This window comes from Calliphora vicina, chromosome 5, assembly GCF_958450345.1.
Source record: "Calliphora vicina chromosome 5, idCalVici1.1, whole genome shotgun sequence".
Classification (NCBI taxonomy): domain Eukaryota; kingdom Metazoa; phylum Arthropoda; class Insecta; order Diptera; family Calliphoridae; genus Calliphora; species Calliphora vicina.
In genome coordinates, this window is record NC_088784.1 from 12,907,726 (window position 1) to 12,921,164 (window position 13,439).

Genomic DNA, 13,439 nt, shown 5'->3' on the forward strand with positions numbered 1-13,439 from the left:
TACTTAGTTCAAATATTTTTCAATAGTTGAATGTGAAAGTGTACGAACCCCAAAGTTTCTTTAGTGCATAATTACGTTCAATGAATATAGCAATGAACGTAGCAATGAATTCGAATCATGGAGCTAGTTTTTGTCATGATCATTATGGATAAATAGATCGCTCGGTGTTGGCTAAAAATCGTCAACGATAAGTGCAGTAAGAGTAAGTAATGATAGTGACGTGTAATTTAATGTAATTTAAATGCATCCATAGAAAAAGTTTCGCAGTAAAAATTCTATTTGATTTAAAAATTTGCCTGCGAAGAGTTGGAAAGAGTTGGAAATATGAGAATATAAACATTTAATTCGAATCGTGAAAGCAAATTGATGATATATGGATCGATCAGTGTTTGATACAGTTCCTCATGTTAAATCATATATGATTGAAAAGTTTGGTCGATGCCAAGTCTGGTAAGGGATTATAAATATCAATTTGCTTCAATAGAAATACAACTTTATAAATCAAGGAGTAAAATATTCCACAATCACAAACTTTCGAAACATATGTTGGTCTACCATAAGTCCAGTGAGAGTTTAAAATATACCTATCTAAAGACGCGGTTAGAATGTTACAAATTCAATATTAATTATTGGAAAGGTATCAATTCGGTGAAAGTTTTACAAGAAATTGCGGATATTGGAAATATATTTGAAGATAGCTTATAGACTATTGTATAAAGGACCATTCAGCCGTCGTCTGTATTCCGCTTCAAATTGATTGTGCTGAAAGTGGATGCGACCCTGATGCCTCACTTTCAACAATCTATTCGACTTATCCTACTGTTCTTGTTCAGAAGAATTTACAAAAGCCTACTTGAGACAATTTCATGAATGAAATTATCCAGAAGCTCGTTAAAAAAGAATTGGAAATAGTTCATCCTCTGTAACCCTGAATATTTATACAAATCTATACAGATTGAATCGAAACTTGGAATTTATACATTAAGTTAAGAAGAATTTAAAGAATTTAAGTATCTGAATTATAACTATGAGAACTTCTTAATGTTTACAAAGAACTCATCCATTGGTTGTTGATGAGTTCTTTGTCCATACTAAAATTCCTTCATAAGATTTCTTTACCATACTAATGCTGGTTGGCATCGTTATCACAGGTTGATAAAAGGACTTCTCTTCTATCTCTGGTATCGCTAATAGTTGGTTGGTTTACATGATAGCTCGCTTCCTGGAAGCAATCAAGTATAATCGATATTACTCCGTTTTGACAAGACCATACCACCCAAATGAGATCGATGAACACTAGATTCAGCTTTCCTTTGTATGTACACGTTTTCCTCTTTTTTGCGGCCCCGAATGCTGTTACAGGTGCAGAGAAAGGAAGTTCATCATTGCTAACGAGATTACCGATCACCCAAAGACGCACAACACTGTAATTAGCCTTGAAATGTTCTTCCGGTACCCACTTATGGGCTAGAGGGAAGAGTTAGAAAAATCTTCAACAACTTGGAGAAGTCGGTAGCTAAGTGATAAAGGAGATACGATCGCAGATCAATGACAATAAAATTCGTAAGAGAATTGCAGCAAAGATTCTTTAATCATAACAAAAAGATCAAAGTAGAATAAGGATCAAATGAAGTCTTCAAAGGAACAGAAGGAACATACACAAATAAGACTAGCATGAAGAAAAACGTCAAAATGTATTGGAAACAATTTTGATCAAGCATAACTTATACAGCAAATCACAAGATAAAATATCAATGAAACATTTTCAGCACATTACATCAATGGAAAACTGAAAAGCATCAAATCAACATATATATTTGAAAGAAGACACCACTCTTACAATAGAAGAGTTAGGAAAATCTTCAACAACTTGGAGAAGTCGGTAGCTAAATGATAAAGGAGATAAGATCGAAGCTCCACGACAATAAAATTTGCAATGGAATTTCAGCAAAGGCTGATCAATCATAACATATACAAATCGAAATAGAATAAGGATCAAATAAAGTCTCCAAAGGAACACATGCCAATAAGACTAACAGGAAGAACAACATCAAAATGTATTGGAAACAATCTTGAACAAACATAACTTATACAGCAGATCACAAGATAAAAGATCGATGAATCGTTTTCAGTACATTACTTTAATGGAATCCAAAGAGAGAAGAAAACTGAAAAGGAGCAAATCAACATATAGATTTAAGGACTAGAGAGAAGACATAACTTTTGCAGTAGAAGAGTTAGGAAAATCTTCAACAACTTGGAGAAGTCGGTAGCTAAAAGAGATAATAACGAAGCTCCATGACAATAAAATTCCTAATGGAATTGCAGCAAAGGTTGATCAATCAAATAAAGTCTTGAAAGAAACACAAGGAACACATACAAATAAGAAAGCTAACAGGAAGAACAACGTCAAAATGTATATATTTTTGTAATATAGCTAAATCCTATGGTTCTTCTAAAGAAGATTGTTGGAATTCCTTTCCTTTGATTGATAACTAAGCTTTAATATTAATTGTTGCCTTTTTCCACTCACCTTGAAAGGGATAACCCGCGAATAGAGGACGCATATTCAAAGAATTCGCACTAGACATATCCATTTTGCTAGGAACTTTTGTGTTTTTGATTTCTCTGCTAAAAGAAACTGTTTTGTAATCCTTAAACTTAAACTAACATAAAAGGAAGCCTTTGATAAAAGGATTTTTTTATGAAAATTGCACTTATTCCATAAATTAAAGGAAATTTTTTCTTGGTAAATTAAATAAAAATATTTATATTTCTTTTCTTTTTTATTTAATCACAACACTTTAAAGGTTTTAGAAACGTTTTACCGACGGCTGTTAAAAAAAAAATTAAAGCTTCAAGGCTTTTTTCTTTTGTTTTGTAATTTTGGTCAATTTGATAGCAAATAACTTTTTTTCTTCTTAAGGCTATGATTTTTCTAAAACGCTAACGGTACGTTCTTAAGTTAAATGTTGTTTTTAGTTAAACGCGTTAGTTTCCATTCAATCAAACAGCACGACACTTGGCCAACAACTAAAGAGCGCGCGAGCATAAATTAATAAAGCCGCAACAAGATCACAAAAACCACTAAAACTGGTTCGCCAAGATATAGATATCGATGGAACAAAACGCGAAGTAGCCAAATAAAATATTCAATACGCGCGACTGCTACCCGCTGTGATATAGAGCGCTCTCTCTTAATAATGCTTTAACAATAACTACAAAAGGGGCGTCAGTTTGATACTCACCGTGAATTAAAGAAAAAAAACAAAACTAAATATAAAACCAGTTGGGCTTTTTATTCACGAGTTTTATAACGTGGTGGTAACTTGAATATTTGGTGGTGGCTAAACAATGGCAACGATCAAAGCTTCTTGCATTCTCTCAGTAATTTAAAATGCATCAAAAGAAGAGTTAAGCTATATAAACAATTCATACTACAGCTCTCTTTTCTTCTTTTGTGTAAGATTTCTAAATAAACAGTACGTGCTCTTTAATAATGTAGCTGCATGTGTGTGGCTCTCTTTGCTAGTTCTTGTATTTGAGCAGGGATCTTTATCAATATTCTGATTGGCTGCTGATAAAAGGGTGTTTTAGTTTTTATTTCCTTATTTTATTTCCCGTTTGGATTAATATATGGATTTAACCACCACCAACAACATTGTATCATAAGGATGGTGGTAGTTTTTTTTTCTATTAATGATCTACCAAAATCTGATGAAAAAAAAACCTTTGAAAACCGAAATATGTTGTTGCACGCTAACGAACGAAGCCAGCTGTCAGGAACTAGAAGAAGCTGCTGTCTGTTTCCTTTACAATTCATATCAATGGCTGCCATATTTTTTGTTTACACTATTGTGCATTTGACATTTCATTTCATATCGTTGTGTGTGTTTGTATATGAGTTTGCAAATGTATGACATTTATAACGTTTGCAACCAATTAAACCGTGAAGGCTGGCTGCCGTTTGTATTCAGTTTGCAGTGTTTACTTCTTATGCTTTTGTTTTGTCATCATGTCCTGCTTTAACCGGGTCTTTTGTATGGGAATAATAATGGATTTTTTTTCTCTTTTACAATTTTGTTACTAGTGCGTGGATTTTTGCACCCACGGTAGTAGATTTATTTTTATTCATTAATGATTTTGTTGTGAATATGTTGTTTTTTTTTGAATATATGACAATCAGCAGGATGTGAAAGGATAAAATCGTTTATTATGCTTCCAAATACAAATTATGGTTTTCGGTTGATGATCATTGAAACTGTACAGAGATCAATATTTATAGATATGTTCTCAGTTGTTACTTAAATTAACATTAATTTCGAAATATAATTGTTATTCTAGAATAAATCACTGATCGTTATGCCGGAGTATTTTTGGAGAACTTTAGTATGAAGTAATATTCCAGACTGTCAAAAATAGTCTCCGAATTGATCATGTAAATGCTAAATGGTCCTTCCAAATGTAAATTTTTCTCTTTCCAGTGATAAAGAAAGATCAATGTGTTTGTACACAGATCCAAAATTAAAAGATTTTTCGTCATATCGCACTTAGACTAACATTAACTTTGAAATTTAATGAACTAGAATCAGTACCGTCTTTTCCATAAGGACCTCATGGGGGCCCCTTCTACTGAGATTTAATGCAATTTCGAAATTTAAATCTTAATTGATCATTTTTATATATTTATGACAATTTTCAGCAAAAATAATAGAACTTCATTGCATTTAATATAGACTTAGCGATTGTGCCTTATTAACGCCATCCTGAAAGTGTTCCAAACGTATCAAATGGTAATTTGCAAGAAATGAATTTACCACTAGTTTTCTATAAAAATCCATATCGAACTTGCCATTTTATTAACTCGGGAATTTCCAATTTCTTGTGTTTCCACACATCCAGGTACCGTGAAATAGGTCCCAAATGAAATAAATCCCAATGAAATAACTCCCATCAAAAATTAAATAATTCCCAAACTTTAAAAATTAAATAACTGCCAAAGGGTAAAATGAAATTACTCCCAATAATCGGCGGGTTCATAATTTTAAAAATATTAGTCCCAAAAAAAGCGAAATAAATCCCAATCCGAAGCAATTTATTAGTGTAATCTAACTCCCAATGAAATAAAGAACTACAAAAGTGAAATTATTCATCGCTTACCAAACATTTTTTGCATTGCGGGCCTATAGCGGAGCGCAAAGTTTTCCTCCTCTGGGGTGTATCAAAAACTTTCTTCGCTCAGAAAAGTTTTTTGCATTGACGGCCTTCGGCCGGCCACTAAGGTTTTCTCCTCTGGGATATATCAAAAACTGGCTACGCTCAGAAAAGATTTCTTTCATTGCAGAATGGTTTTATAATATTTCAGAAAGCCGATTTTCATTTCAAAAGAATCTTTTCTGAGCGAAGTCGGTTTTTGATACACCCTAGAGGAAAAAACATTCACTGTACCGTATCAAATCACACGAAAGAGGTGGCCAATTCACAAGTCTATTTCTTGAGATAATTCGGTCACCAAAAGTTGGGCTCAACATAGTGATGGTTTCATGCACTGCAGAGAGAATCAATTTTTTTTGGAAATAAATCTGACGAGGGCGTAGCGAAGGGGTATTCGAGTTTGAGTTATTAAAAGGGGTCCTACAAATGCTCCAGGGGCGGCGCTATGGGGGCTCAAAGTAGGGCACCTTCGACATGTAAAATTTTTAAACAAGAGGAAAAAAATCACGAATTATTTGCCTGTAGCGTTCGCTATTCACGGTAATGTTGGGATTTAAAGACAAATAGGCCGATGACATCTTCGACATGTAATCTAGGGACCACAAATAAGAATTATTTTTAAAATTTTAGCTAATAGTATCATAATGGAGAAATGTTGCGAGCGTAAGGTACACTAAAATAATCCTTGTCACATTCTTGACTAACTTTTATTGGATTGAGTTTTTGAAAGCCTTGATATTCATATGAAACTGTAACATAAAGCAGTAACATACTTTTAATTAGTCCAAAAAATTGTTTAATTTTGTTTCGTCTTCAGTCAAAAGATGGAAAATTATGTCAGCGTATTTGGTCATAAATAAAGTCCTGAAGTCTCTCCCGGATACAAGATGGTCGTCTCATGCGAATGCTATGAATGCCCTGCAAACTGGTTATATTTTTATTTCTGAAGTTTTTACAATCAACCAGGAGACACAGAATATGAGGGTCAAAACCAGGCAAAAAAAATGCAAAAATTAAAGACAATTCACTGACAGATATCTGGAATGACTATGAACTAAACAAGCTTACAGGAACACGGTTTCTAAAGTTTTTACAGACAGTACTTAAGGTATTGACAAAGAAACCTTGTTGACCACATATTCAATTCAATCTAATTGCAATAGCTCAGTGATTCCTAGTGAAGACATATTCCAATATGTCAAAATCCTCACTTTAAATCCAACACAGCTGCTTAAAAATGTCTTACTTTCCTATGGATTACTTTCCGGAACGATACATGTCTCAGTCATGAGACATGAGAAGTAGGCCATTGGTAAGCAGCTGTGTTGGAAGTTAGGATTTTGACATATTGGAATATGCCTTCAAGGCTTCAAGGATTATCAACTCAATGGTAGCTATATCTACTAGACAGGAGAACTGTTGGAACGATAACAACAAACATCATCAGCTAACCAATTTCAAAAGATATAGAAGGTCTTGCATGTTCTTTAGACAATTTGATTATGTTATTTAACAAATCTTAACCTTTGATCATTCCAATATAATTACTTTGATCATTTCAATTTAGTTTTTCATAACGATATACTTTCAATTAATATAATTTTTGTATGAGAACTGTAAGGAGACAGTTCGTCATGATAAAAATAAGTAAGAAAGTATGGTCGGTCAAGACCGACCATATAATACCCTACACTAAATAAAAGAGCAAAAACATTTTTCTTTTAAAATTTCAATAATTTATATTTTTAAGTGATTTTCTGAAGTGGACCTTATATGGGGGCTATGACCAATTATGGACCGATCACCATGAAATTAGGTTGTGTGATTTGTGTCTATATGAAAGTTTACTATGTTGAATAAGCGATTTATACACGTTAAAGTGATTTTCGGAAGCGGATCTATATGGGAGCTATGACTAATTATGGACCGATCGTAACAAAATTTGGTGACATGAATTTTGTATATACAAAACTATATTATATTTGGAGCGCAATTTGTGGAGATACATTTATAAATTAAACATTTATGACCGATAAAGTCCAATTTCGGAAGGACATTTGTATGGGGGCTAGGGGAAATAATGGATCGATTTCAGCCAGTTTCAATAGGCTTGGTCCTTGGGCCGAAAAAATATGTACCAAATTTGATTGAAATATCTTCAAAATTGCGACCTGTACTCTGCGCACAAGGTTTACATGGGCAGCCAGCCAGCCGACCAGACGGACGGACATCGTTTAATCGACTCAGAAAGTGATTCTAAGTCGATCAGTATACTTTAAGGTGGGTGTTAGACTAATATTTTTGGGCGTTACAAACATCTGCACAAACGCATAATACCCTCCCCACTATGGTGGTGTAGGGTATAAATAACCAGATATTGAGAAAATGGAGAAACTGTTAGATTTAAGTCTAAAAACCCAGAAACTCTAGGATTTTGACAGAACCTTACTTTTAAATGAAGTAAACATAGACTGAGCTTTATAATTTTCTTCAGTCTCTCCTTCTGCTGAAGAGCTTATCTCCTTTCGTGGTTAAGATCATATAATCGAGAGATGTGTCGTCGAAATGAAGTAATCTTAGACATGGCTTTACCAATTTCTTCAGTCTCTCTTTCTTCGCTATTCAAACTACATTACATTTACATAGTTGGATCATTTATTTCAAGCTTCAATTCCTTTATGGTTTTTCAATGGAACTGATAAGTTAGTATCAGACTTGTGGTTTCTGGAAATATAGACAATATGGCGACAATAATCACTATCTTACCAAATAACTTAAAGGATTGTAAACTAAATTGCGCCTTGAGCAATTTTTGCCTAATATGGAAAATATAGGCAAATTTTGATATGTGCATTCTTTGGGGTACTTCCAAGAATACACTCCTTTGTAACCCTGCTTGAAAACTTTATACATTGCTGCCTTTAAAAACCTCTACTTTTATTCCTTTGGGTAGGTCGTTTGTCATCAAACTACATTAAACCTACTTTATACCAGCAGAATATTTGTATTAGTGCTGCAAAAAAAGTGTAATTTTTTAAAACATGGGTGGTGGTTTATGATTTTAGCTGTTTGCCTTCATTTTTGCAACAGAAATTTGATATGTTTGTAAATATAAAGCGAAAACTTTAGCATACATATCTAAATTTGCTGGCACTTAGAAGTATTTAATTCAATTAACATGTGATTAAAAGAACTGGTTAATAGATTAGGCAATTTAAAATAATGATGGGCATTGGAGGAGAGATTGGAAGTTATTTAAATGGGCAAGTAATTAAATAGGATGAATCACGCTGCCATCAAATTTCTAATGGATGTTTACTCGATAACTATTCTGGAATGCCGAGATAGCAGAGCATTCTTATAGAGAGCTCTTTTGGAGGCATGATAATTCAGTCATTTTGTTGAGGATGGTTTGGCGATGAGCTGATATATCCTCCATGATAGGGATTGCACACTTTCTTAACACTATGTATTTAGAAATTCTAGATCGTTATATAAAAGTCCAGTGTCGTAAGGACAATTTGAACTCTGGTTCACATTTAAGAAAAATTTATGTCTTCTTGAATTCATAACTCTCAGCAATTATCTTGAGTCTTTAACATAGCTGAACTAGTTTAGGAAATAGGCGGAAAAAAATATTCATACGATTATTGTCTTGTTGATTTTTGTACTTAATCAACCAGTCGGCAAAATGCTGAATACTCTAACTAAATGGCGAAAGCAATTTTATTGCCAAATCTTACTCACCGAACTTTTTTAAAAACGATGGTGTTTGTTTTTCATCATGTTACAACTGCAATTGAAAAGGCACCGCATTGCAATCCCTGTATACATTTATTGACTTATAGAAATCCTTCGATGATACGACTCATGTCGCCAGCGTTAATAGTAGAACGCGTTCTGGTTTTTATAAGGAACATGACGCTCCAAGGTATGATGCAAAAAAAGGTCACCAGAAGGTTGCTATTGGTATTGGACAGGATCTGAATTTAACCATCAAATGGTGTAAGGAGAGAGTGGCGAAACTTAACCTGACCAAGACTATCCATGTGCAAGATGCAGATCTCTGAGACTTATTTGAATGAACGGCTCGTCTAGTCATATGACCTGCGCTATCCCATTTGTGCGTGCTAACACCGCCTTGATATTGTTGCAACAACCAGAACAGGTCAGCTCTAGGTCATTGGATAAGGCCTATCGACTCGTCTGCATATGCATCGACGATAAAGGATGTGGTTTGAAGGATATATCTGGCATATACATATTTGAGATTAGCCTTGTATTAGTGATTTGGTGGCACGAAGTAGCTGATCAAGTATGGTATGGGAAAACTAGTGCGGTTGATTCATTTTTTTTAAAGAACCATTTCCTTGAGAAAATATGCTTCTATTTTTCAATCGAAAATTTAAGAAATCTTCCAAGTCTGATTTCGCTTAGTATCTGGAGTTGGCATGGATCTTGTCAACATCAATGAACGAAGACTGAATTGACATTGTGCTGGATAGCTGTCAATGACGGTCAATCTGTTTACAAACCGGTCGATTGTTTGGGCAATATATTTGGCTCTCATTTAAAGCCATGTGCAAAGACTAATTTATGTTGCAGTTACAGAGATGAAAACGAGGAGGAGAGTATAAGCTACTGTCCCGCTTTAGGAAAGAAACTAATGAACTTAATGGTTCCCATGGCTGTCTTCGGAAACTATCTCATATGCGCGAAGTTTTGCTTTACTTCTTTAATTTGAAAAAAGTGCCGCTGAAGCACTCCGATTGCTCACTGAAGCTTATGGTGAATGTGTTCCATCGGTTTCAACGTGCGAGAGATGGTTTTTGTGGTTCAAAAGTGGTGATTTTGATACGGAAGACAAAGATCGCCCAGGTCAGCCAAAAAGTTTGAAGAACAAGAATTGAAGGTTTTACTCCAATAAGATTGTTATCAAAATCAACAAGAGCTTGCTAAATCATTGGCAGCTAGTCAAGCAGCAATTTCAAAATGTTTGTGAGCAGCAGGATTCATCAAAAGCAAGGAAATTGGGTAACATACGAAATGAAGCCGATTGACCTTGAACGATGATTTTGCATGTCCGCAATGATGCTTAAACGCTATGAAAAAAAATAATTGTTGCACCGAATCATTACTTGCGATGAAAAATGAATCTGTTACAATAACCCGAAGTGTAAGAGATCGCATGTGAATCCCGGCCAATCAGCCGAACCGATAAAAAATCCTAATATCCATGCCGCTAAGGTAATGCTCTGTATTGGGTGGGACCAAAGCTCATACCTATTATGAGCTGCTGAAATCTAACCAGACCATCACAGGGAACCTGTACCGATCGCAACTGATTCGTTTGAAGAGAGCATTGACTGAAAATTCCCAGAATATGCGGCCAGACATGGAAACTCGGCCACATGTTGCAATACATGTTAAAAAGTATTTGGAATGAAGTGGTTGGGAAGTTTTGCTCAATGTCTTTATACTGCAGAAGGTGCCCTGTCCGATTACTATTTGTTTCGATCGATGCAGAACGCTCTCTGGGATACTCTTCACTTTAGAACAGAGTATCTGATATTCGCCAGATTCGTTCTTGATCTCAAAAGATTAGCAGTTCTTTTGGCTCGGAATCCATATGTTGCCAGAAAGATGGGAAAAGTCATAGTTAACAATGGTCAATACTTTGAATAAATTCTATGTCATACATGCAACACTTTCTTATTATACCCTTCACCTTCGTGAGAAGGTGAAAGTATACATATGGGGCATTTCACGTCAAGTGAACCAACTTTTGAAATCGAAGTCTTCCGATCGCGATGAAATTTGCACCAATGTCAGTTCTATTGGATAGTAATTCGGACACCATTTTGCAACAAGATCAAAATTTGACATTTTGGCCAAACAGGTGTTTTTTTTTATCCATATAACTTATTACCTATTGTTCTTAGCAAAATGTGTCCCAAATAGTTTAGATAGCTATTTATGTAATCTTTCGAAAAAAAAATTAAAAAAATTTAATAAAATATTTTTGATTTTTTTTTTAAATCAAAAATATTTTTGACTTTTTTTTCAAAATGGGCCCTTTTTATTATTTTTTTTTATTTTTTTTTTAAGAAAGCTTAGGTCTTTTCCTAAGCGACCTATGTATATGGTCGCTTAGTGGGATGCGAGTGGGATATCTATCAAAAAAAATATTTTGTAACTCAAGATTTAAAATTTTTGAATTTTTTTGCAAAATCAAAAACTTTGTCGACTTTTTTTAAAAAAATGGACCCATTTTTTAATTTTTTTTTTTTGCTCAGAAGAAAGCTTATGTGTTTTCCTTTAACACCCTTTTTGTCGCTTAGTGGGATGCGAGTGGGATATCTATAAAAAAAATGTTTTGTAACTCAAGACATACAATATTTTACTTTTTTTTGAAAAATCAAAAACCTTTTTGACTTTTTTTTTCCAAAATGGACTCTTTTTTTATTAATTTTTTTTTTCTCAAAAGAAAGCTTAGGTCTTTTCCTTTAAAACCTTTTTGGTCGCTTAGTGGGATGCGAGTGGGATATCTATCAAAATAAATGTTTTGTAACTCAAGATTCGGTTCACCTAAAAATATTAAAATTTTTTATTTTGAAGTATAATTTGGTGAAGGGTATATAAGATTCGGCACAGCCGAATATAGCTCTCTTACTTGTTTTTGTTGTAAATTGAATGATGGAAACGTCGGAAAAGGATTTGAAATCGAAATCCGAAAAAGAGTTCTAGACGCTTGTGGTAACTGTTTTCTTTATAATTTCTTCTAAACATCCTCCACACGCTTATAAAAATGTTTAAAAGAAAACAACATAAAACCTAATTTATTGCAATAAATTTTTCAAATTTATGATTAACACTTACCGATCACTTTTTGTTTATTGTTAAACATGGCTTTCAAAAGCAAAGCAAATTATAGTGTTAAAATCCTTAAAAGAAAAAAACTAAGATATTTATGATCATTACTTTAAAATGAATTTACATTGTACAAATGTTTCAAAATAACAGCTAAACATTTGAAAAAAAATCCCGTATTTTTATGCCATGCTCCCAATAATTTACACAATATTTTGTAGTAATTTTTCCTGATATATTAAGGTTTCACTTAACACCCTTACCTAATCATATCAAGCAATCTTTAGTCAAACATTTAAATGTTATTTACAACAAATTTATATGGCTATTTGCAATTTCACTAAAATATTATTTACACAATTATCCTACTAATTTCCGTTGAACTAATCAATCTTTTTTTCTCTCGCCTCAACAAAACCGTTAATAGGTAAACGTCAACAAGTGGTTAATTCCCGTTAAAAATAATTTAGCCTAAACAAGCCCTCTCTCTCTGTCTGTCTTCACAAACAAGAGACAATTGATATTTATTGAATGAATAGCAAAGAAAACCAAACCAAACGGGAAAAACTAGTAGCAGGAATTAACTGTTTTAGGAAAATTGGCCAAACACAATTGCATCGTTTACAAATAAAATACTTGAAACTACTGCTTTCTAAACATAAAATAAAAATTATTAGAAAGAAAGACAGTAGTCAGTAAACAGTAACAAGTAATAAGAAATTGAATAATTTCATATTTAACCACATGACTGATGGGTCTCCAAAGATTTGCATTTAACATGAAGCAAAAATAGACACAAAGACACGATTCACTCCTTTAGGTTTTCAAAACTGATTCAGTTAAACAGCACAACCAAGTTTATGATTGTGTGTAACTAACTGTGAGTGTGAGGATAGTTTTCGACAAAAAAAAGGAAAATTGAATGACAATTGACCGTAGGGGTGCTAAACTCATAAAAACAAGTAAAGATAAATACAAACATCTCTATTTTATGACACCGTATACAACGAAATGACCGGAGATTGTTGTATGTACACAAGGATATTAGCCACTCTTTTATTAACCATTCAGTAGTCATAAACACATTCGAACTGACTGACTGACAACTCTCACTTGAAACTCTAGGAATTACAATCTTTAACAATTTGATTTTGTTTTCCCCCTAAAATAAAACTAAAAAATGTCCTTTAACTTGTATATTCCTACTTGCTTTATGCTATATTTGTTCTTGGAATTTGTTGTCAAAGTGTTAAATGTACTAAAACTAAATTTGTGAAAATTGTTGGAATTTTATGACTGTCGTTAAGACATGTTAAATTTTAACTGACACTTTTTATAATCCTAGATCAGCATAA

At 33.5% G+C, this 13,439-nt stretch overlaps 1 protein-coding gene across 4 annotated transcripts in view; it reads right to left on the reverse strand.

Annotated features, from left to right (window-relative positions):
- Nucleotides 1-13,439, reverse strand: part of gsb-n (gooseberry-neuro) — a 75,425-nt gene that overhangs the window by 41,611 nt on the left and 20,375 nt on the right. The window contains exon 1 of one of the 4 annotated variants that reach the window (XM_065511665.1): nt 2,534-2,711. The exons of the other annotated variants lie outside the window; for them this stretch is intronic. Within the exon in view, the coding sequence (XP_065367737.1) occupies nt 2,534-2,597 (64 nt within the window). The 5' untranslated portion in view covers nt 2,598-2,711. Of the gene's footprint in view, nt 1-2,533; nt 2,712-13,439 lie in introns of those variants that run through there. 4 annotated transcript variants of the gene reach the window in all.